Source organism: Gymnoscopelus braueri (genome assembly GCF_963280865.1).
Source record: "Gymnoscopelus braueri genome assembly, chromosome: 4".
Lineage (NCBI taxonomy): Eukaryota > Metazoa > Chordata > Actinopteri > Myctophiformes > Myctophidae > Gymnoscopelus > Gymnoscopelus braueri.
The window spans coordinates 16,657,088-16,684,442 of NC_137605.1; the positions used below are offsets into that span (position 1 = coordinate 16,657,088).

The 27,355-nt window shown below is 42.0% G+C and overlaps 2 protein-coding genes across 2 annotated transcripts in view; one reads left to right on the forward strand and one right to left on the reverse strand.

Annotated features, from left to right (window-relative positions):
• Positions 1–11,996, reverse strand: part of chn2 (chimerin 2) — a 50,670-nt gene extending 38,674 nt beyond the window's left edge. The window contains exon 1 of the mRNA XM_080426611.1: positions 11,399–11,996. Coding sequence (XP_080282737.1) covers positions 11,399–11,447 — 49 coding nt within the window. The 5' untranslated portion in view covers positions 11,448–11,996. The remainder of the gene's footprint in view (positions 1–11,398) is intronic.
• A 1,721-nt stretch (positions 11,997–13,717) lies between these two features.
• On the forward strand, positions 13,718–27,055 carry cpvl (carboxypeptidase vitellogenic like). The gene is made up of 13 exons (XM_080427394.1): positions 13,718–14,064; positions 14,668–14,858; positions 15,520–15,647; positions 17,524–17,638; positions 18,439–18,497; positions 18,663–18,742; positions 21,906–21,972; positions 22,518–22,640; positions 23,152–23,283; positions 23,729–23,827; positions 24,369–24,542; positions 25,504–25,686; positions 26,572–27,055. Exons 2-13 carry the CDS (start codon positions 14,669–14,671, stop codon positions 26,668–26,670), a joined length of 1,449 nt encoding a protein of 482 aa, XP_080283520.1. The 5' UTR covers positions 13,718–14,064; position 14,668; the 3' UTR covers positions 26,671–27,055.
• The last annotated feature ends 300 nt before the right edge of the window (positions 27,056–27,355 follow it).

The window sequence follows — 27,355 nt, forward strand, 5'->3', positions numbered from 1 at the left end:
TTGATCTAGACTGACACAGGAATGAGGACAGTAGCTAGGTCAATGTCATTCCTTCATCTAACAGTTCAAAGACTAACAAAGAAAGATCAGCGTCACTTCTGACCAATTTAGACAGGAAGGAAGACACAGGGCAATGCATTCTGGGAATGGATTAGGGATGGTTCACAATAGTTGACTAGTCAGCCAACAGCTGACTATTGAGTCTTATTTATTTTAAGGTAATTACAGAGATCAGAAAAACCTACAGTATGTCCATACATGTATCAGAACCGTGTCTGGCGGACATTGGCCCTATGCCTATGCCTATCCATACAACCTAATCATAAGGGGCTTCGGACAACGAATAGCCGAGAGAGAGTGAGAGAGAGATGACCAGATTCAACCCTATCTCAATATAGTTGAGTCGGTGCCTATTATGGTAGGAACACTAGCTGTGTGAGCCACCTGGATAACACATTGTGTTGTGTCTTTCATGCTTTTCATGCTCTAGAACAGCGATACCCAACCTGAGGGCCGTGGCAGGTGGGCCACGAGTATATTGCAAGTCGCCCCCAAAATATTTTAAAATATTTTAAAGATAATATAACATTAATATAAAAAAACTACATTATGTACAAATAATGTCATGGTATTTCTGGGCGGTGAAACCGCCCCTATAAGTGAGGTTTGGATATTTGTACAACAAATCCTGCGCTGTGATTGGCCAAAAAGTACCCCGCCTAACCCTGCACCGTGATTGGCCAATCACAGTCTATTCAGGACTGTGATTGGCCAGTGTCACATGACACATGTGCATAGCCCTATATAAGAAACCATAACTTTAAAAAAAACATAAATTGGTTTTTTTTAAGTTATGGTTTCTTCCATCATAAAGAGTGTTTCAATAAATGTATTTATTTTTTGTACATGATTGGTTGACTCCATTCAGTATTGTGATTAGCTAGCAAGACACCGCCCACTTCACACAGGGTGTGATTTTTTTCCTTTAATACCTTAAAAAGAGTTTGTCATCCCGCTAAATGGGAATAAATACACCATGTCAGTTCTATCGATCCAAGCGATTGATTGATCATTAAAATAGACATGCTCTGAAAATGCACACGGCCCACCCAGCCATTCGGCTGCTGTGTTAAGTGGTCAGAGGGGTAGGCCGCAAATACTTTTAAGATATTCAAGTGGGCCCTGATCCAACCGCTCAGGGAACTGCTGCTCTAAAACACTAGTTGGGTAATTTCCACAGAAGACCACTTTGTATTTGGATGCCCCAATATCTATTATCGCTGAATTTAATTTGTAAGTTCTGACTTAATTTGCCTTCGGAGGCTTTAATGTTATCGAGGCACTGAACCCGTGCAATGTGTCTGTGATGGATCACGGCACTCGCATACATCAACCCCTGGTACAGTCATTTGACAACTAGAGTAATTGGCTGAATCACGTGAACAATGAATCACGCTGGTGCAGAAGATATGCTGTCTTCATTTAAAACATCCCCGCACATTTATCACCAGATCAATAGCACCCACGCACGCACGCACACACACACACACACACACACACACACACACACACACACACACACACACACACACACACACACACACACACACACACACACACACACACACACACACACACACACACACACACACACACACACACACACACACACACACACACACACACACCCACACACCCACACACCCACACACGCGCCACTGTTCATTAGGCAGGATTGCAGGTGCACGCCCACCAGCACAGAGCACACACACCTGAGGGTCGGACTCAAAGGCTGGAACCCGGTGGGGATCTAAAGAACCTGAAGGAATGTGTGTTTGCTCTTGTACTTCAGTTCTTGTGAGGATAAAATGTGGATAGAGAGATGAAGAAACACTCAAAAGATAAAAGAGAGGTAAAAAAGAAACCCCCCCCCAAGTGAGGCCATTTTGCTGAACCTCGCTGTTTCAAGGCAGTGTTTTTGGTTTAATCACATGAATCTTAGAGTCCCTTTCCTGGGGCGAAGAGATTTGGGTGTAGGGGCGCCCCGGTGGCCCACCTGGTAGAGCACATACAGTACCATTAAGGCACAGTCCTTGAGCAGCTGACCCAGGCCCTTGTCCTTCCCCATCTCTCTCTCCTGCTGTCTCTCTCCACTATCGCTAGGAAGGCTTAACAATGAAAATAACTTTTATTTTAAGATGATAGATTTGGTGTAGAGGGAAAATGGGGGAGCCTAGCCTATAGACCTCTGAGAGACTCCGGTCAGCAAAGTATATATAGGGTTTAAGTGGTTAAGGCTTTGGTTTGGGTTTAGGATGAAGAGGATTAGGTTTAGGTTAAGATTAGGAGTTAGAATAAGGGTTTACATGTATGAGGTTATAAGGTTAAGAGTTAGGGAGTGAATGTATAGTCAATAGTGTGTGTCTGGCTGTGTCTTTGTTTAGGTGAGAATGTGGGTGTGTGGGAGTGACAGAGAGCGAGGGAAAGAGTGTCTCAGGGAAAGAGAGTGATTGACAGAGAAAACTTGAGAGAGAGAAAGCCTGGGCATGTGTGATTGCTAATGTCTCACTGTCTGAATATAGTTATAGTTTACTTAGTAGATTAGGATACTTGTTCTATTCTCATCTGTCACACTGGCAAGTAAAGACTGCAGGCATTCATCATATTTCCTCCATATTGTCCTCCACTGAACTGGCACTGCAGGTTACCAGAGCATGGTGGCACACACCAGGTACTGTACCCAAAATTAACTATAGCTCATCATTGATAGATTTAGACAGTTAGTTACAGACAGTTTCCTCAATCTTTTGTTGCTAGGAGACATGTGAAGCCCTCCTCAGCATCCTGTCAGCTGCTGAACACTAGCAATTCTAAAACTATAATATTCATAATAATAATAATAATGAAAAATATAACGAGAAATGTACAAATCAGGACTGCTGTGTTGTCGCTGTTTATAGCCTGAACCCCTCAATACAGTAGTTCATTCCACAAGCTTTCCCTTCATTACAGTGTCTAGGCACAAGAACTGGATAATTGTAAAATTGCACACTTTCTACTGTATAATGGACTCCTTCTTCATATACTGTATTTTGCATAAACATTCCCTATACATATCCTTTTTGCAGACATCCTATATTCAGACGTTGCCGAAAATAGCAAAACTACAAGCTTAGCTCTGTGAGCTTATAGATCTGCTATTTTCTGCATTTCAAACCAGGAATGTGGTTCAATATCTGTTACTATGTGGTTTTTCCACTGTTCAGACTTGATCAAACCAATCTGATTCCAATCTAGACATGCCAAAATTTTATTTGGGCTGCCAGTCTGAATAAACATTGTCTTAATGCAGTGGTTCTCAAAGTGGGGTCCAGGGACCCTGAAGGTCCCTTGAGGGGGTTCCAAATGTGGACCCTTACAGGTCTGTAACTCTGAGAGTTATTTCAAGTTTCCTTGAAATTAAAACATTTGAGAACCACTGCCTTAATGTATTTACCCCGGGTTTTTTTTTTACCCCTCAGAATTGAGGATCTATTCTATTCAAAACGTGGTTTTCAGCCCGTGTAGAAACCTATAGTTGCTAAATGGTTCTTCCTGTAACTCTATCCTGTCCCTCGCTGATGAAGCGACCTCATGTTCAGGCGCAAATCAAGTTTGATCTTATCGCTCGTCTTATCTTAACCATCATGCATTTGATCGACAGTGGACACGTGTACTATTGCAGATCTATGGAGGAGGGGACGTCTTAAGGGCATGTACTCTGTGCAGGGGGACCTCCCGGGGGAACGTCTGAGTTCACTAACCATTGATTAGGCTTCAGGCTCCATTCGTTGATATGTAGCCAAATGGTCAGGGGAAAAACGTATTGTCCTCAGAAACAGTGGAGCTTTGTCACGGTGCCTCTGCAGCAGCCGGCCCGATGCAGATGAATTATTCTAGTGGAGCTCAGTTTTTAAAGAACGTGATTTTCATCTGGGCTGGCTGCCAAATATGCTCTTTTCAATCTGATTTGGTTTAATAACTGATGCCATCTGAGTCTAAAGAATCCTGCAGCGTCTGGGGTTGAAGAATAGGGAGCGTTATTGGACAGGGGGGAGTCGTGAGCTGATGCAAACTCTGGCACAGACTTATTGCAAACATGCACACGCTTGCAAATACTGCGTATGAAGCTACAGTACTGTACAGCAGCGGTTCTCAAAGTGGGGTCGGGGGACCCCCATGGGTCCTTGGGGGGGATACCAAATAGCAGATCTACAAGCTCGAGCTTGTAGATCTGATCTTTTTGAAAAATCTTGAAAATGCGTGCAAATCTTTAAATCTCTTTTTTAAAAGGGTGAACATTTTTAACACAAATCTTTGCTTCTGGGGGTCCCTGGCGCAACATATTTTCAGGTGGGGGTCCGCGGTCAAATATATATCATTTCTGGGGTCCTTGGCACGAAAAGGTTTGAGAACCACTGCTGTAGAGCATACAGCACAGCCACAAGCACCAGCACACAGACATAATAGACAAACACCATGGATACATACACGTCACACAGAGTCACGTGCGCACATGCACGCGCACAGAAACATAAGGAAGGACATCAAAAGGAATTCCAAAGTGTGGTGGGACTGAGTTTGCGTCTTGTCTGTTTATCGGGGTGAATTTGAGATAGCGGGAGCAGCCCGGTGGCATCTTCCCTCCCCGAAGGAGACAGACATTAATTGTGGCGCCCTCCATTACCCACCAGTCAGAAGCATTCGATAAAATAATTACCGGGCGTCTGTTTGCCATCGTGGGTGAGAGAGAATATGAGATGAATAAAGATCAAGATTGCTTAAGACTTCATCCACAGAGGTAACCTTCAGCACAGAGATAAATCAACCTCGACACAGCAGGATGAATCTGTGTGTAGTAGAGGCAGTGGGGGGGGGGGGGGGGGGGGGTGCACAGCCGAGCGCTGCAATGATTATGTAGCCTACACAATCATTAGATGTTAACCTGATCAAGGCAATACCCCAGACTATAGCAACTGTCGTGTAAATCTGATTCAATCCGATTCATCTGGTTCATTTAACATCGTAATGCCTGATTTACACTTGGTTGTGGGCACACGTGTACATGCGTACATGTTGCACATCGAAAATAGCAAATCTACAAGCTCACCACACGGCACAGAGCGACACATTGTGAGCTTATCTGCTATTTTTGGTGCACAACACAGCACGCAATTGAGAATGAATCAGGAATTACTGTGTGTACTAGTGTGCATGTTAATGTAGCCAGTAGCTCTCAGTCTAGTTAAAGCATTTATGAGTTCTGAACAGCACAGGGGCCTGCGGTATCATCTCAGCTCATGGTTAATGAAGGACGACGGATGTTACTACAGACGTTTTCTCCTCATAACCACAAAATCCATAAACTGACAGACTATGGTGCACAGCATATGGTCTGAGAGACATCCATGTCATCCTACCCATATGGAGATGTGCCCCCACACACACACACACACACACACACACACACACACACACACACACACACACACACACACACAGGTGTAAGTGTGCACAGACCAATAAACACATGTACAGTAGTACTCAGGAGGTAAAGTGACCGTTTGGGAATCGGAAGGTTCCCGGTTCGATACCCAGCTCCTCCTGGCTTAGTGTGGAAGTGTCCTTGAGCAAGACACTGAACCCACTGAACCGCTAACTGCTCCCGATGAACATGTTGGTGCCTTGCATGGTTTCCTCTGACATCGGAGTGTGTTTGTGTGAATATAATGCACACACACACACACACACACACACACACACACACACACACACACACACACACACACACACACACACACACACACACACACACACACACACACAGTGGTACAAGTATGCACAATCAATCACACACACACGCGCGCGCACGCGCACGCACACACACACACACACACACACAGTGGTACAAGTATGCACAATCAAACACACACGCTCTCACACACACACACACACACACACACACACACACACACACACACACACACACACACACACACACACAGACACACACACACACACACACACACACGGGTAGAAGTGTACACAATCACACATGCAATACACACACAAACTGACCATAACATCAGAAGAGACCCTCCTGTGGTGAGAGACCATCTGTGGTTTACTCTGCCCCCAAAACCAGCATCTCCAGATTGCTACACCACACACCAGATACAATCTCCCTGCTATGTATTTATACTTGGTGGTGCGGTGGTGTCGAGCGCCAAAAATAAATAACCAATCAGCAAATACCCGATCTACAAGCTCATGATGTGTTGCTTTCATAAATGAAGCCAGCATCTCTAGACAGCTACACACCAGATACAATCTCTGACTAGTATACTGTAAGTAGTATCTCTGTCAGAGGTTCTCTGGTGGTGTGTTCATCTGACACTGGGTGGGCTGGAGAGCCTTTGGGCAGCTGTACGTGAAGTGTTCAACAACACTCCGTGTTCTAGTTTAAATGTAAGGAGGTTTTGCCTGTTGGCCATCACATCAGAGATTCTTTTAGCTATAGTGACGTCACCCCCCTAGTGCGTGTGAATAGATAGAGGAAGGAAGGGCATAGATGCCGCGTGTTGGGGGTGCAAACAAAGATAGATGGCCGGAATACTGCGTCGACCACATCATCGCAACATCCCCTTCGGTTCAATTCTGTCTGGAGACCTGTGTTGCACGACTCTCCCTCGCTTAAATGTCCTGTTTCGCTCTCTACACTCTCCAGTCTGCATAGAAGCAAAAGAAAAATAGAATTGTTTCCAACATTCCATCGCAAATCCCTCTCTCAAGTCATCCCGGAAAAGGAGCTGACATCTATCTAGATCTATATTACAAACCTCTCTGTGCGAGTGCATACACGTCTGTCCTTCGCATATCTCAAGAACACGTGTGCGTTGCCGACACCCCAAAGGAGTGCAGTGTCGAGTGTGAAGTCGGTCCGATCAGCGTGCGCCACGATTACATGCAAAGTCAATGCAAAGGCGAACAACCCCGAATTCACACAGAGTGTCGCAAATGACGCGACGTGAGTAGGGTTTGGATCCGGAAGCGTAGGAATCGTGAGGAACCGGGTCCAACATTTGGAACCATTTCAGGAACCGGTTTTATCATACTGTCAGAGCTGGTATGTGGACTTGACTTCTGCTATATAATTACAATACCGGTGGTTCACAAACTTTTACATTTCATGCACCACCACCACCACCATAACTCTGGGTCCATTTGGTTCCATTTAGTCTCAGAGTTACAGACCTGTTAGTGTTTATTTGAAACCCGGTATAGGAATCGTTAACGGGAACGGTTATGGAATCGGACCTTTAAGAGGGAATCGTTAAGGAACCAGAATCGTTAAAATCCTAGACGTGAGCGATGTGAATGGTGACACGATCTATGTGTCTGTCCCTGTATATGGAGATCCCTGATGTGATCAATATGACAGCATAGTACTGACATCATGGACTGGCCACCAAGTGCTCTGATAACAGGTACTGCACTTGTACTTTGAACAAGAGGCACTGGTGTCATAAATATACTGCTCAAAGAAATGTAGGGAACACTTTGATCCCTTAATTATTTTGAGTTTTCATGAACTGTGTACATACTGCTAACAAAAACTGCTCAAAAGAATTAAGGGTACATAGTACGTGCTGACAACGGGTACAGACGTCATAACTCATAGCACCCAGTCGCTGACAACAGGTATACTGTGCTAGAAAGACATTTTCTTTAATGTGGAGCAGCATGCGACAGAAACGTATAACCAACTGAAGGATGGGGAGGGGTTTCATGACTTCAAAACTTATATTTAATGCTTTATTTCCTGAGATCTGACTGGGGAACATTGTGCTGGTACAGTACAGTACAGCTTTTACGCCCGACCAGCGCCAAGAATGTGTAGGAGTCTCCCCCTGACCTTAGAGCACCGTGCCAGCAGCGTAGCCGCAAATGATTTTTCCAGGGACAGCAAATGATTGCAAAACATATCAGATTTTATCTCTCGCTTTTTTATTTTTCATTAGATCAATGCAGAGTTGCTGCCTAGGATGCAGAATGGGGGTTTATCAATTTGATGTTTCTAATGCACGGGTGGGCAACCTTTTCGGGCACATGATCATGCCATTTTTCAAGGCTTGGGTGATCACCCAGTGCCAGATAGTGAAACCCACACCATTGCTTTAATGTCTCATTACAGGCTGCTAGAAGCATAAAGTTAATAATTTGATAATGAAATATAACAAAGAATGAGTCAATAATTTAATATGAATAATAAAGGTAAACGGTAAAGGTAATTCTGACTATCTGGAGAGAAAGGTTTATGCACATCAAACTCTAATGGTTGTTTTTGATCAACTCAATTGATCACCTCAATAGCCCAACTGATCACACGATACTGTAGTGTAGATCAACAACAGGTAGAGGTGGTTGTCTAACCCCGTGCTAATACATATGTAATAAGGCTATAATCGTGATTACAATTACATTGTATTAAAGTGTAATGTGAATGAGTGCCAGATGTCCACGCACGCACGCACGCACGCACGCACGCACGCACGCACGCACGCACGCACGCACACGTAATATTTTCTGTCAGCGAAGCCAATGAACTCTGCCTGTGGTGGTCTGGCGGACTTGAATGAACCATAGCTCCCCACCTGCTGTTACTCCAGGAGGTATGACTTTACAAAGAGAAACAGCCTCAAAGTAATAAAAGAGTTCCTCTGAAGAAGTCTCTGGGGATGTCCCCATTAGAGGTTCTTTTCAACTTATAGCCTGAGCTCAAAGAGAGAGAGAGAGACGAGGCTAATATATGGAGCTCAAATGCAGACATATGTCAAAGACGCCCTCAAAGACGAGATTATTCAAATGTTGTGTGCGACTCCAAAAAAACTCTGCAGGAAAATAATGATACCCTTTGTGACCACCACTCCATCCTTGGCATGGACACAGGCTTGCAACCTCTGATAATTATATTGAGGGCCCGGCGGTAATGACAGCCCTCTGCAGCCACAGTAAGAAAAAGACTTTCCTCTTAAAGACGCAGTGGTCAGATGCTGAAAATCCAGCGCGCTCAGTAACGCGGGGCATGAGATAATGCTTTGTTGAAGCCGGCGGGCTTCCACAACCAAAAAAAATCGGCTTGGAACCACTGTGTCTGTTGCTCTCACTGGGGCAGTGCCTTGGGGAAACATGACGCCAGCTGTGTGGTGTGCGGTACGGTTGGGGACGCAGGGAGAATGAGGAAAATACTACATAAACACTGCCTACTATACTGCTCACTCTAATGGCAGACCTATGTCTAGCATTAACAAGGATTGTTGCTTTGTAAATAAAAAAAGGCTATACAACTTCTTTCAAATTGTGGCTGCTGCGGCTATGGTGGAGTTGTATTTAGGTGTGTGTAAGCAGGTTTATTGGACTTAGAGTTACGGTACATCCCCCCTTCAGACTATTCCAAGCATACCCCCTCTCAGTCTCACTCTCTCACACACACACACACACACACACACACACACACACACACACACACACACACACACACACACACACACACACACACACACACACACACACACATATGCTCTGGCTCTTGGTGTGTGGTCACAATATGAGGCAGCGGTGCTGTGATAGAGCACTATGTACTTTAACACCCAGCAATCTCTTGGCTTTATCAGCCCAGAGCGACAGGCTTAAGACGTCGCGTGGAACTGCTGTTTCATTCTGGGTGTGTTTGAACAGCTGCAATCCCATTTCTGGTTCACATTGGATGTTACTTACCATGAGACTTTTGCTCATGTGTAACAGACAAGAGAGAATAACTCACTTTTTTTGTCCATTGCTGCCAAAAGGAATGAATTAACTTGGGTTCATGCTATAATATGAAAACAGTATGAACTATATTATATCACTGGACCATGAAATAATCAACATAATTTTCAAAATGTCACAATATAAGCCCCAGTCTTGGGCAGTGTTTTGGAAACCGGTAGACTGCTGCAGGACAGTTGCCAAAGAAGCTCTTTTAACCCATTAAAACTGGGAAAACATCTGTGTCATTTTAGATCTTTGCGTTGGCTATTAAAAAATAGCAGGTATAGTGCTGCTCTGAGAGCTTGTAGATCTGCTATTTTTGATTTTTTTTTTTATATATTGAAAGAACAACTGGTTTAGAAGGCATTTGTAGAATCGGCCTCAGGTCTTAATGGGTTAACCAAATGGAAAGTCAACAAGGGAATTATGGGGATAATTGACAATGTAATGATGATACCATCCAAAAACCAAACCCCAGGCTGGTTACATGTTAGAACCTCATGGTCCCTGTCTGTCTGTCACATGAGAACTGCTGCGTGCCCTGGCAGTGTTGCCATATTTTGTGAGAGAAATAAGCAACAAGGTCTAGGAAAACAAGCCCAAAAGAAGCAACTATAGCCTATAGGCCACATGAGCACTTTAAATCACAAGCGTTGTGAGCTTGTAGATCTGCTATTTTCAAAAACTCTTGAAATAAAATGTGGAACATTTGGAATGTTTTTGAAACGTTCTAACTACACAAATACTCCCTGGCACAAAACATTTCTGAAAATATTTGAGAACCACCGGTTTAAAAAAGAATTAGCCTACACAAATTTGTAAGCAAACCTAAATAAGCAAGTATACGTTAGAGACCAGCCCAAAAGACCGCAATCCGCAACTACCAATATTTACAAGGAACTTTACAGAAAAATAAGCCCAAAGTCGCTTATAATTAGCCGATATGGCAACACTGTGCCCTGGTCTTTCCATCGCTCAAAGCAGGACGACAGTGCAGTTTTGTGGCTGAGGGCAATCAAATCAAATCAAGTTAATTAGGAGTCATTATTGGGAGCTATTTGATCCTACAGCGCCTTTTTCTGAGCTGAATCACTGGATGCTGCGTAAAAAGAGAGTTAAAGAAATAAAGGAAATCATAGTCACAATAATAATAATAATAGGTCCTATGAAAGAAAGGCGCTCCAATTTGCGTGCAGAAACACACATGTTGGACGAGGGGTGTATTGTTGTATGTAAAAAAAAAAACTGAAAAAACAAAAACGAGAGAAAAGTTTGATTCTTGCAAGCATTTCCATGTGCACAATCACATCATGGCATTTATATTATTTATGTTTGCGGATTATTGCTCCTCTAACAGCAACTCGTATCTAGGCCTATAATAATAAACAAATAATAATAATAATAATAATAATAATAATACTAGGATACCTACAACAAAAACAACAAAAACGATCATAACAATAAGCACATTTATTATACATTCAAATGTAGGCTACCCCTTTGTGGCTGTAGAATCAGCCTAAATTATGTATAGTTTCTATTGACTTACCAGATGACAGTGATGAACCTGATAGGCTTGAACTGCTGGACGCTGCCATCCCGTCTGGGGGTTCCTCCCGTATTATATGGTCAAGGTGCGCTCCGCGATCATCACGTTCCCATCGCCTCCATGAACATCACGTCTGCGCTCTCTCGCTCGCTCTCTCTCTCCCCCCACTCCTTGTTTTTTGTATTTGATTTTTTTTTTTTTATCTTTGATTATAATGACTATTTCGTGTCTTGATTCGTACACAGCCACGTCTGATGTTTCTATTTTCAGTCACGCAAAATCAATGTCTACTTAATCTTTCCTTTAAATGCTTCTCTGCGCGCCGTTGGTGCCACACACACTGCCGCATTCTAGAGGTACTTTCGCCCACTGTGGCAGGATAAAAATAGTCTACAGAACAAACTACAGCAGCAACACATGAACTTCTGCTAGTCGCCCTCCTTTTGGTTGGGTGTGTGCATTCCACTGTTTCATATAATAATAATAATATATTCTATAGCCTACGTTTCCTTCTGCGGAATTGTTATAAACTCAGTTCGTTCGGCCATAGTATCGTTTCCATGTGCCACTTTGAGATTTACAATAAACACACCACACTGCAACGTGGGCGCGCCTTCTTAAAGTGAAAGTCTGTGGGAGAATAGAGATACCATAGTCCAGAGGGACGAGCTCGCAGTGGTTGGCTAGTTGGTTGTCAGGCAACCGTTGACGTGAGGTGACAAATTAAATTGTAAAAAGGCTGTGGCTATTGACAAGGATAGAGGTAGCCTGTTTAGTTAGGAGTCATTTATTGTGATAACCTTTCAATGCTGAGATCATTGGTATTTGTTTATCAATTTATTATGTCTTTGTGTTTTAATGTGTGTGGTGTCTTCTTAACCAGGGCCCACTTAAGAGATGTCTTGTGACTACCCTGGTTAAATAGAGATTAAACAAAGTGGTGATTGATTGATTGATTGATTGATTGATTGACTTGTTTTATACTCTTGACAGATAGGCCTATGTACAACATAAAGTTGTACATAGGCCTATCTGTCAAGAGTATAAAGCACAATAAACCTCGAGAGAGCTTATTATTACATTGGTGTATAGGCCTAATTGTAACCACAGCACTTAGGCCTACCACTTACCAGACCCACTCAAACGACTGGCTTACACTACACTTACACTATTAAGGTCCCACACATGTTCAGTCTGAACTGGGCAGGCCTGCTTTCTGTTGGTGTTTTGATGTTCCAGCTTACATACCTCAGAATGTGACTGTTTTTTAACTTAGGCTACTAGTTTTCTGTTTGGGTTTTATTTATTGTTATTTCTGTGTCTTACATTTGTGTTTTAATTGTTGATATGTTTTGTAAATGAGGGCAAACCTCAGTGCTCTTTTCAAGAATAAAGGTCTCAATCAAATTTCCATTATTGTGGTCATTTCTTTTCAGTGTAAGCAACAGTGAAAATAAATGCTTAGGCCTACTACTTGGGGTAGAGTTCTGAAGAAAGTGGTAAACTGTTTAGTTTTATTGTCCCCCTACCCATGTAATTATATTCAGTTAAATTTGACTTGTATGTATGTATGTATGTATGTATGTATGTATGTATGTATGTATGTATGTATGTATGTATGTATGTATGTATGTATGTATGTATGTATGTGACAATGCTGCCCCCTCGTGTCAGCGGTTGCCTGACTACCATCCCTCCACGCAATGGGATCAGACTGTAGATTCGCTTGCTCATCGCTTGATTTGAGTTGAACAAGTTCCCATAACTTAGGCTGTCACAAAAGTCTATATACTTATGGAAACTAGTTTTAAAAAATTAAGACAATTTGTTAAAAAATAACAATACATAATGTAAGAGTCAGTCCATACAAGGTTAATGCCCTATTTCGGCCACTAGGTGACAGCACAGTGACATAGAGGAACACCAACGACCAACATATTATTATAGGCAACATTGTGTGAATTGTACACATTTCTTGTACTCGTCGTAACGTTACACAAACACTTATACATACACACACAGCACTAACATGCGTTGTAGTAATATCGTCTTAATTAAACGTAATACAATGAATGATAACATTCTTAATCTTCATTTCTTCATATGGCCACTTGCAGGGATCCCTGAGTGGACCACTGCTTGACTACGGCAACTCTGAACGCTCTAGTAGAGTGGGGTCAATTCACTTTGCAGTTTATCTAGGTCTGAAGCGGATACGGAAACGGAGCCTTTATGTATGTGTATGTACAAATTACCGGATACAGTAGGCGGGTTCCAGACCGGGATCAGAGCACTCAACGGTAAATAGAAACCCGGCTTTAGATTCCATCATGTACTGCGGAAAGCCTGGCGACGCACGGTCAAGCCAGACAACTGTTCCACACTCTTCTGATGGCGGGATCATTTTAAAAATTGTGTGAGACAACAATCTGTCTTGAGAGACTACAAAAGGAATATCGCACGAAAAAACAAACGAAAAGGGGAAGTGAGCGTCGCAAACGTGTCACATGATCAGTCCATTTGATCATGTGACAGATAAAACGTTTCAGTCACAACACTCACAGTTGCCTCTCTCTCTGCTCAGCTGAGCAGCAACCTGAAACACCAGAGAGGTTCACACAGGCTACCGACAAGCTACCAAGACAACAACAACACCACATTGCAAGGTAAGTTTGTTCCAAATGCAGTCTAACAGGGGTCTTCAGCAGGGGGTCCTCAGAGATACTGCAGGGGGGCCACCAAATCTTTTGTGTGATAGGGACTTTATTATTTAAAAATTTACATTAACCACTCGAACCTTCGCATGACGCATCCATATTGTGGGAGGAACATATTAGCAGAAAATAGCAGATCTACAAGCTCACAATGCATTGGCTGTTTTCGGCGAAGAGCTTGTACAGGGAAAAAAAGAGCGGACCAAGTACCGAGCCAAAGGTAAAGTTGACAAAGCATTGGGGGTTTAAGTCTTTAAATGTCTGATAACACATTTAACACGATGTCTGAGTCTGACAACACACATTTAACATGAATCAAATATATAGTGGGGGTCCCTGCTTCATCTCTCACTCAGCTAAGGGGTCCTTGGCCTGAAAAACGTCGAAGACCCCTGGTCTACACTACACCTGGTGTGACATGAGGAGAGCGTGATTGTCTTTGCAACTTGATATACAATGTATAGGGAGCTGGAGGCAACAGCGGGCCTGTAGCTACTTGCCAGAGGACCATGTGAGACTCTTTCTTCCGTTTTGTGGTTTTGTCTTTTTTGACAGAATGTTACGGGAGACGCTGAGTGTCCTTCTGCTGCTGTCGGCGTGTCTGGAGCTGGCACAGACAAGAGGCTGCTCAAGTTTTTTCTGCAGGAAGTCACACCGTGTGAGCAGCTCCACCGGTGGAGACAGGGGTGACCCTGGATCCCCACTCTTTCTCACCCCTTACCTGGAGAAAGGCAACATAGATGAAGGTACACTACGCATCCCGAGTTCAACAGTTAAACCTAACTGTTAATCCATTCCTCAGACCTAAACCCTGTAACTTCACAAGAAACTGAACATTTGGCATCCTTGTGCAGCAACATGGAGAGAGATAGAGAGAGAGATCATAATATGTAATGTTGCTGTGTCTCTTTCTCTCTCCCTCTCTCTCATATACAGTATATGAGAGAGAGACACAGCATATATGCTGTATATGAAAGAGAGGGAGAGAGAGACACACACACACACACACACACACACACACACACACACACAGCAACAATACATATCATTTATATGAGAGAGAGAGAGAGAGAGAGAATGTACAATACAAAGGATGCAACAGTACAATAGGAAATGGCAGTGAAGTAGTAGGGTATAGCTTTATCACCAGGAAATGATCAGAAATGATTAGACTGTTATCAATTAAACTAGTGAGTGACCGCACCGTAAACATCACCTCCATAAAGACTGCATATATCAGGCATGTGAATGTAAACATATGTGGTGGTATAGTCTCACGTGCAGGTGAGACATCACCTGACGAGACATGGGGTGAACAGGCTTCTGTAAGACCATGGTGTTTTTTTTTTTTTGTGACAGGCAATTCTATCCTCACTGTTTTAATGGACTGACATGTTATTGTTTCAGCCAGGAGATTGAGTCTGGTGGGACCTCTGCCTGGTGACCCTAGTGTGAATGTCAAGAGTTATGCCGGATACCTCACCGTCAACAAAAAGTACAACAGCAACATGTATTTCTGGTTTTTCCCTTCACAGGTAATCTGCTGTTATATTGTTTTGGAATTCAGTGGGGTGGTGGAATCAACATTAGTACACAGACCTCACTATCTAGTATCAGTCTGTATCGGTAAATATGTGATAATGAATTGCCCCATATGTGTATTTTGCACCCGACCCAGTTTGAGTAAAAGAATGCAAGCTATGAGGATGGTGGTTTATTTAGACTATACACTGTTTAAGGTCTAAATCTAAGTATGTACACAGCCATGAGATGTCGCCTACCAGGGTCTGGGGTCATAGTCGATGTCAGTGTTTCTGTGCATTTACCATAGCTTACCAAAGGCATTTAAGGTTACAAAGCCCATGTTAAATGCCTATTATACTGTGTAGGCACATCCAGTATATATGTTTTGCATTGCTATACACCTACTTTATTGATTGATCGAGGATAGATTTTATTTAGTAAAAATGTATACAAGTGAAATACACGCTATATATGTGAGCCATGCAGAGGATAACACACAAAGTATAATGACATACTGTACTTATTTATAGTGAGGTTTTCTAAGGACTAGTCTGTCTGCACCACCGACGCTGTTTATTACCCTCATACTGTATTTATGTAGCCTACTTTTTTGAGACCTTTAAACCTTTACGTCTTTGTCTTCTCCTTAAGAGCTCTGTCTTCCCTCTATTGTAGATGTATCTCTTTCATACTCTTTACTGCCCCATTTATCTGAGGAATTATTAAGGTTTCCCTTTCTTTATTATAGTAGATGATCAATCACAGATTTCAGAGGCGTAGTACTTGGGAATTGTTGAGAATTAATGTGCTCTATTAATGTAGTATCTTATCAGGGTGCTCAAAATGGCTGAGGACAAAACCACACAGCAAACTTCTGCTTAATTTGATAGGTCAGTCGAGAGAAACAGGAAGGAGAGGGAACATAGTAGGGATTGTCATGTGACACACTCACTGCACTGTGACTGAACCCTAAATGTTGCAATCATGTCGTTAACACTAACTGGTCAACCTACCAGCTGCATGACATAAAATGTGGAGATAGAAGATGGTACCAACTCATCTCCTTTTTATAGCTATGACCAAGCAGCTAGTATTATTAGCCTGTCTGTCTTCTAACTGTTGAAGCATTGCCACAATACAAAATCATTCATGGATATTCCTGTGTCCTGATTGGCTGAGAGGCCATGCAATTACATATTTTAAAATGGCTCTAAATGTATTATAAGACATGGCATTTTTGTTACTGTTACCGATAGTTTACATTTAACATGACATTTCTTTTAATTGTACAGTTGTACTGTCTGTAGGTACATCCTATCCTAACACACATGAACACTTAGGCAGACATAACTAATCACAGCTTTTCATGATTTACGTGTGTGTTCTGACTATGGGAGACTACAGTACAGTGACTGCTTACAAACAAGTAAGCCCTGAAATAACTATATACATTTGTATCACCTTTTTTTTAAGAAGCCAAAGTCACCACAAGATGGTGCTCAAATCATATCTTTAGTTGAAGATCCAGATGCTACTGGCAGGAAAAGTTAAGGATAGGATAATTCCTTTAACAGGTCCGTTCATGAAAGTCCTTACAGTCTTGTTTCCAATGAGGGCCTGTGAGCAATTAGGGGTTAAGAGTCTTGCTCAGGGACACATTTCATTTCATCGACACATTTGCTGGCCTGGCCTGGAATCGTACCTGGGGCAACCAGGGCCTCTGGCTCCCTAGGCGGGCTCACTAACCACTCAGCTATGGCCGCCCCTAGTTCAGTTCAGAACTAAGTTGTCAAAGCATCCAAATGAAAGATCAACTTTGATTTGATTGTATTCCAATGATAAATAAACAGACAATTTACTTTAAATATAATAATTGGTGTTCTGCAGGTGAGACCAGACACAGCTCCAGTGTTGTTGTGGCTCCAGGGGGGGCCTGGAGGCACCTCCATGTTTGGACTCTTTGTGGAACATGGACCTTATGTGGTGTACAAGAACTTGACTGGTACAGTGTGGCTATCAGAGGCGTATGTTATGTTATGCTGCCCAAATCACGTTTTTGGCTTTTCCAGATTGGAATCAAATTGTTTCTTTTTTTTATCAAGTCTGAACAGCAAAAACAAAAAAAAGACACACACACGGACAGCAACTCACGACGAGTTGTGAGCTTGTAGGTCGGCTGTTTCCGCCAAGCGACACTGTCGTATGACAGAGTACAAGTTAACCCATTTAGACCTGAGGCCGATTCAAAAAATGCCTTCTAAATCCTACCCAAGTTTTCTGAAAAACCTTGGGTGGAAAAGGATTCAAAAATAGCAAAAGTAGCAGATCCACAAGCTGGAAACGCTGCGCAAAGTGACACGTTTTGAGCTTGTAGATCTGCTACTTTTGCTATTTTTGAATTTGATACTTTTGTGTGACGCTGTAGTATGATCAAGTAGGGCATACATTTCCGAGAAGAATATTAGAATATAGAGATAAGAGGTTTCTGCCCGGTTCCCAGCTTGAAACAACATATAGGTGTCATATAGGGTCTAAATGGGTTAAGCATTACTCATGCACGCCTATGTTGTTACCACAGCAGCCGACGCAGATAGGTGTGACTGCACAAATCCAATCTGATCACTTGCAAAAAAACTGTGTGGACTGTGGACACTCGGTCCTAAAGATTATTTTGAGAATCGATCAAATTGTATTTGCCTGCAGTCTGAACAAAGCCAGAGTGATTCATATGAACACATCCTTCATATAAACACATCCTTCTACGCCAACTTTCTTAACACCCAATCTTTGCTCTCTTTGCAGTCGGTTCGAGGGATTACTCCTGGGCGTCGAGATATTCAGTGCTGTATATCGACAATCCTGTAGGTATTCGTTTGATCATTAAACAAATGGAGGGAGGGAGGGAGGGAGGGAGAGGGGGTGGACTGATTAGATGGTTTCCTATATACACACAGTCCAGCAATGAATGGTGTAGTTAGTATTTACTTATGATATTTATGTCCGGTGTATATTTGTGCTTGTGGCAGGTTGGAACGGGCTTCAGTTTCACAGACGATGACCGGGGCTTTGCTCGGAACCAGGACGATGTTGGCAGAGACCTGTATAGGTAACACGACTACTGTAGTATCACAAGTAGTAATATTAACAGGTAGAAGAAGACAGTAGAAGAATTAATAGTAATATAGCAGTGATAGTAATTCAGTGGTGGTGGCCATAATAATTTTGCTATACTGTACAGATGTTTACATAGCAAGTAAGACGGACAAGTATCCTGACCAAATAAGGATGTACATACAAATCTAATCATGTGGATTTTGAGATCCACATGGGAGTCTCATGGCCCCAATGTGGATCTCTGACTCCAGCCAATGACGTCCGTCATCTATGATGTCTGTCAGCCATGACACTCCACAAATAGTAGTGGGAAGAGGGGTATCGTGCACCCCCTCAGAAATATAATTCTAATCAGTGTTTCTAGATTGGACCAAATGTGGTCCAATGAGCTATGTTAAAAAGTTGTCAAAATGTCCCATATACCATCTATATGCAAATTAGTGCCGCCATTATGAAACAACAAATATCTTCACTATAAATCACCAAATATGCCAATAAGCCAATTCTTAAAGGGATCACATGTACTGTACCTGTGGCATGCTGGTGTGCAAATGAGTGCTGCCTTTACAATATATACTCTCATTTTTATTATGCCAGCTTTTTTTTTGCCATCTGCAAAATAATTGCTCACCAATAGCTTTCTTCACCAATGTGTTAATAAGGGTGTCTTCTAACACCTCTTAATTACTTCCAACTGAACTCCTCTGGGAAACGTTGTGCGAGCCAATCAAAGCTGAGAATTACTTCCAAACCAACCTTTTCAGTCTGTCTTTCAGCAGCGGGTAAAGGGCTCAACTGGATGGGCAGCTACCCGCATTGCCCAGCGCTGACACTTCTGCTCTGGAAAACTTTGTGGGAGCCAATCAAAGTTGAGAAGACCTGGTGTGAAAAACTGTAAAAATATAAATTGGCCAATATGAGCTTGTGGGACGTCTTAACTAGGGGCTTGTGGGGGTGCTGAATCCATACCATAAGCTATGCAAAGACACCTAACTACCTCATCATTGGCTGCACCATGGTAATACAGTAGATGGATTTCTGTTGTTCTGATGTTTATCACAAACATGGACTCTTAGATCAACTTTCAAAGTTAATGCCAAATTATACCCATTTTCATTTCACTTTCTAGGAATCCCAAGAATCTAAATATACCACTCCAAAAAACAAGTGAAATTATGGCCACCACTTGGCCAATCACGCCAGGGAGTCATTGTTACTAAAACCGAATGGTTGGACTGGATTCAGCAACCCCACAAACCCCTAGTTAGATATCCCACAAGCTCATATTGTCCAATTCATATTTTTCCTTTTTTTTTACATGTCTTCTCAACTTTGATTGGCTCCCACAAAGTTTCCCAGAGCAGAAGCGTCAGCACTGGGCGACGTGGGCAGCTGCCCGCCCAGTTGAACCCTTGCCCGCCCGCTGCTGAAAGACATACCAAAAAAATAATTCTCAAATTTGATTGGCTCCCACAAAGTTTCCCAGAGGAGCAGTTGGAAGTAATTGAGAGGTGTTCGAACGAAGACACCTTAACACATTAACTGCCAGAATTATTTTCATATTTTTTTAGCCAGTGCCAGAGTTTTTCATTGGAAAAAAAAAAGTACTCAGGAGCCGAAATACAGACTTTTTAAGTTTTAAGTTAACAAGGAAGTGGATAGGAGTCTAGATCTTCAACTAATCATATCTCCTTGGTCTTTGGGTGAAATTGGAAAAAAAGTTGGCTTAAAGGGATATTTCACTTTCAAACATTTTTTAGCAGCGGATATTTCACTTTCAAATAAAGTAAACATAAAAAAGTAAAAAAGTAATGGAAAAATCACAGCCCCCTCACGCATTAGAAGGTCCTTCTAATGCAGCGCTACTCAACCCGCGGCCCCAACGCAGCGTCTTGGCGGCCCCTCATGGTTTTTAAGCACAGGATAAAAATATAAATTTCCGTTCAAATATATGGGTTGCTAAAAAAAATTTCAAAAACAAACATCAATTGTTACAGGTATAATGCATAGTTTTCTATGCATTTAAGCTTTTTTGGGGGGGTTGACCCCCATTTTTTTCCAGGGTAGGTATCCCTTATTTCAATCTCTGGGAGTTGGCAACCCTAACCTTGCCATACCTTAGCTTTTGCTGAACTGATGCCACTGGACATACACACAAAATAAACAGGTACAGTGAAAAGAATATGATGTCAAAATGTACATTTTCTTATAACAATAACAATGCGTAGTGTGTGTTACAAAATCGAAAAATCCAAAATAGGACCGTCATTTTTAGCTTGCGGCCCCTTGGACTTTTGGTATTTTGCTGAGTGGCCCCTGAGCCATCTTAAGTTGAGTAGCCCTGTTCTAATGTGTAAGGGGGCCGTAATCTTTCCATTACTTGTCCATTTATTTTTTAATATATGTTTTCATGTTTATTTTATTTGAAAGTGAAATATCCCTTTTAATCATATTTTGTAAAAATGTGATTATATTGTAAAGGCACTAAGGCAGCACTCATTTGCACACCAGCATGCCACAAGTACATGTGATCACTTTAAGAATAGTTTCATTGTGATCCTTGACACTCAAAACATAGGTCTAGACACCTTATTGGTTCAGTTAGGTGCAATATTGGCTGATTTATAGTGAAAATGGATGTTTCGATAATGGCGGCAACAATTTGCATATAAATAACTTTTTAACATAGCTCATCATTTTGTACCCATTTCTTTCAATCTAGAGACACTGATTAGAAGTATATTTCCGGGGGATGCATGAAAACCTACAAGCTCACTAAAATGTGAGCAAGGGATCAGAGACCCTGATTTCCATTATAAAATTTAAGTGAAATATTTCAAAAAGTATAAAATGCATGTGTTTTGCACATGCTCTGCATGCTCCAGACACACATACTGACACCTTATAGATGGCTCGACTCCTGCAGAGTTGAGATGCAGTAAAATAAGACATAGAATGCATGCATAGAACAATATGCGTGAAAAAAGGAACTGTAACATTTTAAAAGACAAAAAATAACAATGATAAAACCAGACGCATAAAAGCTTGTCTGTAAAATATATTTAAATATTTAAAAAAGGTCCTAATATTAATCGCTAATAACGCCTCTCTCACCTTTTTGCTTCTCTCTCGCCCCAACCCCATCTCTCTTCCAGTGCATTAACTCAGTTCTTCCAGATCTTCCCTGAGTATCAGGCCAATGACTTCTATGCCACTGGAGAGGTACGTGTTGCTTCTTAAGCACTGTAATTATTAATTTATAACACTGATGTAGATTCAAACCAGTAAGAATCTACAAAAGGCTTGTTATCATCAGTCTTAATTACTATCCATTTGTAGCTTTATCTTTTATCTGTGTCTGAGCCCTGGCCGCTCGTAACGACCTAATTTCCCCCCAGGGATCAATAAAGTTACATCTTATCTTGTTGTCAAAAGGGGATTATTATGCAGGTCTCATGCACACAGCCAAGACCATGATTAACATTATATAATTGCATATGCCAAAGAGCCAGCAAGACGAAACACTTTGACAGTTGTTTAGCTAGGCAGTCAATCCAGCATCTTGAAATACCACTACTGGCATCTAAACTTAATGGCCTAATTAAAACGCTCCTCCTTTTATATTCCCGGCATTCAGCTGATGCTTTTATTCAGAGTGACTCGAGTGCAATTTACAAGCAACCAAATGTTATGTTTTGTTCAAGGTCAAATCCACAAAGATGTTCCAGTGATTTGAAATTAATTTCCCTTTCTTTGTCTCCTTGCAGTCCTATGCAGGGAAGTATGTTCCTGCTATCAGTTACTACATTCATAAAAGCAACCCCAATGCCAAGGTTAAAATCAACCTCAAAGGAATGGCCATTGGGGATGGACTCTGTGACCCAGAACTGGTATGTTTCTGAATGGAACACAATACATGTTATACAGCTGGTAGTTCTCAACCAAGCAACCTGATTGGTCATGTTGGTGTGTATCGGATTTGTCAAAGTCGTGTTCTAGCCGTGCTGCTAATTTGTAAATGTATTCCATTGCTATACTGTACCAACGCCTCTGGCATCCAGGGAGCTAGTTGGCAAAAACCTTTCAGACGGGGCATAAACACTGGGAACCGTTGCATAAATGGTTTAATTTGTGAAGGTGTTGAATGTGTTTGTTGGGCTACCTTTAAACAGAAATGATTGTCCAAGTTTGTGTACCGGAGTGACCAACTGGAACTCATTTTGTGAGAAATTCCATTAATACCCAGCAACCTGCCTTCGTTGTGTGATTCACTTTTGAGTTTTATGTGAGCGCTTTGCTACAGCATACCGCTGTCAAATCAAAATGTGGGAGTTTGATGAAGAACGACAACTAGCTTACTGCCTTTGACGGTCTGTCTGGCTTTGTTTGGGTCTGTTTCAGATGCTGGGCGGGTATGCTGACTTCCTGTACCAGACAGGGATGATAGATGAGCTGCAGAGGCAGTATGTGATCCAGCAGGCCGACACTGGCGTTCAGCTCATTCAGCAACAGAAATGGGTGGAGGCGTTTGAGGTAGGAGACAAAGGGCCTTCGTTTTATTTTAAGATTGTTTTGCGCAGAAATGTTGTGCTCATGACCGCACTTAACGATTTAGGTGGGATGTTAGTTCTTTGTTCTTTGTCTTTTTTATTCTATTGACTTATCTGGTTGATCAAAAGTTAAACTAATTTGTGTCATCCACAGAATGCCATAGACGTAATTTAATGTTTTCGTAATCACATTTTTCAATTGGTTGTACAAAAAATCGATCTTTTTGGTTCTTAAATAAATGTTAACCACTTTAAACCTGGTGTCCCTATTTTGGGCATGTTGGCAACATTTAAAATATCTTAAAGTAGCGAAAATAGCCGATCTACCAGCCTCGCCGTAGGACTAAAGAGACTATACTGTAGTAGTTAACAAGACTATTATATTCCTTGTAGCTTATGCCTAAGCATGTTGTCTCTATGTGCTTCAGGTGTTTGACATGTTGCTGAATGGTGACGTGTACCCCTACCCCTCGTTCTTCCAGAATGCCACGGGCTGCACCAACTATTTCAACTATATGTTGTGTCAGGTACACTGAAACACTGGCAGACATTTTACCCAGCTCATGCCTCAACCGTACAGTAATTAATACACTATTGGACACTGTTGACATGTTGAGTCTTCCATAGTTTAGTGTTTGTGTACCTAAATGTGAGAGAAAAAAAAGAAACTGATGTGAGGTGCGTTCGATATCCCTTTCTTATGATCATCACTGTTTCTAATACCGTTAGTTTAAAGGGCAACTTTGCACATTCGTTTTGCCTGAATCCTCTCATTCTGTTGTGAGGAGGACATGTGAAAATCAGATCTTCAAAAAATCACAATGCATTCCATGTCTCAAGATTTCGCTCTCAAAAATAGAAGGAAACCGACAACATTGTAAAATGTTCACATTGTCACAATTAGAACGTTAGTAACCGGGTTAGAAATTGGCAACAATGTCCTTTAACATTGATCCTTCATTCTGTTTCTTTCTCTTTTTTTTGTATTTGTTCTCGTACTACTTTTAAAACACCTGTAGCTTATATGTAGGAAAGTAATTCTTATGATGACAATGATTACTTCTACAGGAGCCTGAAGACCAGGAATACTTCTCCCAGTTTGTGACTCTGGTGGAGGTGAGGCGTTCCATCCATGTGGGGAACCTGACGTTCAACGACGGTTCGGAGGTGGAGAAATATCTAGTTCAGGATGTAATGAAGAGCATTAAACCCTGGCTGGGGGTGCTGATGGACAACTACAGGGTGAGGCTCCATCCTTCCAACACCTCCTAACCACTAAGCCCCATATGACTGTCCACACACAGCCACAAACATCCCGAGTGACCATGATCAAACACGGACCCGTAAGGTCTTGGGTACTTTTGGGTATTTTCAGTTCGAGTGGACCCGTGAAAGTATAGGGTTTAAGTGGTTAAGCTTGACAATGCATGTGAAATTTGAGCCTGAAAGGGTTCAACACTTCGCTATTTTCGGCTCTGAGATTTGGTGTAGAGGGGAAAAAAGGAGCGGACCAATTATAGAGACCTGGGGGAACCCGGTAAACAAAGTATAGAGGCGGCAGTGGCTTAGGGGTAGAGTGGCCGGGGAGAGTGAACTGGAAACCGCAAGGTTCCCAGTTCGATCCCGGGCTGGGGGGCTCCCCCAGAGTTAGTCCTTGAGCAAGACGCTGAACCCCTAATTGCTCCCGATGAGTAGGTTGGTGCTTTGCATGGTTTCCTCCGCCATCGGTGTATGAATGGGTGAATGTAATGCACAATCTATGTAAAGCGCTTTGGATAAAAGCGCTATATAAATGCACCATTTACCATTTATAGGGTTTAAGTGGTTAAAAACATTGGCAGTAAGAAGGTGAATAAATTGAGCTCTACTTGTGGCATGGGCTTTACCTTCTGTCTGTGATGTGTCCAGTCTATCACCCTATTACTTTTAGTCAAGATTCAATAGGTTTTATTTGTCACTCACTGCTGCAAGTAGAAGCAGCAAAATGCTGGTGTGGCATGTTCTGCAGACTGTGCTAACAATTACAATACAATTAAAACAAGATGATGATAATGATATGGTTATATGGATAAATTAAATGTAAAATAAAGATGAGAATAGCACAGGTTAAGAGAGACAGGTTGGGCTGAGTCTAGAGTCAAGTCGGCCATTGTTGTTCACTCAAGTTCTCATTGTCTTCTCTGTCTGTTAATCCATTCTGCAGGTGTTGATCTACAGTGGTCAGCTGGATGTCATCGTAGCAGCCCCTCTGACAGAGAGATTCCTGCCCACGGTTAACTGGACTGGTGTAGAGGAGTATAACCGAACCCCTCGCTTCCACTGGAAGATCCAGCCCACTGACACAGAGGTGGCAGGATACGTCAGACAAGTGGGCGAATTCTACCAGGTGAGGAGACACTGCATCTAGTAAGGGATAATGGGATATTCCTGTTAAACATTATTGTATTGTAAATATTGGGATTGCAGTATAGTATGTAGGTGTAGGATATATACTGTATACCAGCTCAGTGGTTAGTGTCTACCCTGAGACTGGGAGGAGGTGGTTAAATCGTCGGCCAAGTCACTGAGTCATACCAAAGACTATAAAAATGGTGCCCAATGCCTCCTACTTGGCACTCAGCTTCAAGGGTTGAATTGGGGATACATCCCTGTGACATACTAGCGTCATGTCCAGGTTGTGCACTTGTACAGCAAGCTGCCTCATGCTACAGACACAGGAGACAGGCTCCTGAACTTTGGGCCTCATGGCTCGGATATCCCAAGGCTACTACTCACTTATGTATGATAAATGTGAACAGATTTCCTTTACATAACCTTTTTCCCCTCTGTGCTCACAATGTCAAACATTTGGAGAGACAGAATGCTAATTCACCACTTAGGCCCTATATACTTCATCGTACTAAGTTAAAGGTTAATGTGGATAATAACCACCACGCCATAAGATTAGGACATTCAACTCTATTTGTAGGCCTGAGATTCTACCATGTACGGTGGGAGGCTTGCTTCTGCTTATATTTTATATTTGACTATATATATATATATATACATATTATTACATATTCTAAAAACAATGTAATAATGGAAAGCAATGAATGGGCATTTGTAAGATAACACTTGAACAGATTTCAAGACCCTAAATTGCAAAACCCATTTAACATCTGAATTACGTTATCGTTCAATAAAAATTAAATAAGGCCATATTGAAGTTGCTTTTATCAACCGCTTTGAAATATTACTCAATCTTGATTCTGTGTCTCCTTTATCATGCAAGGTAATAATTCGAGGAGGAGGGCACATTCTGCCTTATGACCAACCAGCGAGGTCCTTCGACATGATTGACAGATTTCTGTCGACGCAAGGCTTCATCTGAGGCGTTTTGTTTTTGGACTGGACGTGGAACACAGTTGATTTTGGGCCTTCTCTCCTAACAAGCCATGTTCTGTTCAGCTGACACTGAGCAACTATTGATTTGAAAGACTGTTGATTTACTGTAATCTATTCACCATAGGCATGATGCATTCTCAGATCCAATACATTTCCTCGAATTAAAAGAAGCAACCCACGCCGAACTGTTGGAGCTGTTCTATGATGCACTGCAAATGAAAGTTCAGATATGCCTGCAAATTACCAGAATCAATTATTTGCCTTGTGTATTTTTTTTTCTTTTGTGTGATATACTATTGCATAGGATGAATATATTTTTGATGGAAAGGTTACGATTACATGAAAAGTCAATAAAAGAAATTGAAAAACCACACGGCCCCAGGGTAGTGGCATTAAATATCAATATTGTTTGATAAATCATTGCAGTTAAAGGAGGCTGTTGGAAGGCACATGAAAGCCCAGATCAATGGGGTACCTGAAAGCCCCTTTGCATCACATTAGCATGCATGTTCACTTGTACATAAAGGTTCCACTAGCGGTCACTGTGCAAAGAGCTCTGTTCCCCCTTCCTTACAAGAGTCAGGATGGAAGGATGTAAAATCATTGCTGAGCCGTCATTCTGTGCATTTGAAAAAGAGGTTTGCATCATTAAATCCTTGACCAGCATTAGC

Excerpts from the sequence above, each read along its gene's own strand:
- cpvl (XM_080427394.1), top strand. The coding sequence starts at position 14,669 with ATGTTACGGGAGACGCTGAGTGTCCTTCTGCTGCTGTCGGCGTGTCTG. Across the intron at positions 14,859-15,519 it reads GAAAGGCAACATAGATGAAG|CCAGGAGATTGAGTCTGGTG; the intron begins GTACACTACGCA and ends TTATTGTTTCAG. Across the intron at positions 18,498-18,662 it reads TGCTGTATATCGACAATCCT|GTTGGAACGGGCTTCAGTTT; the intron begins GTAGGTATTCGT and ends TGCTTGTGGCAG.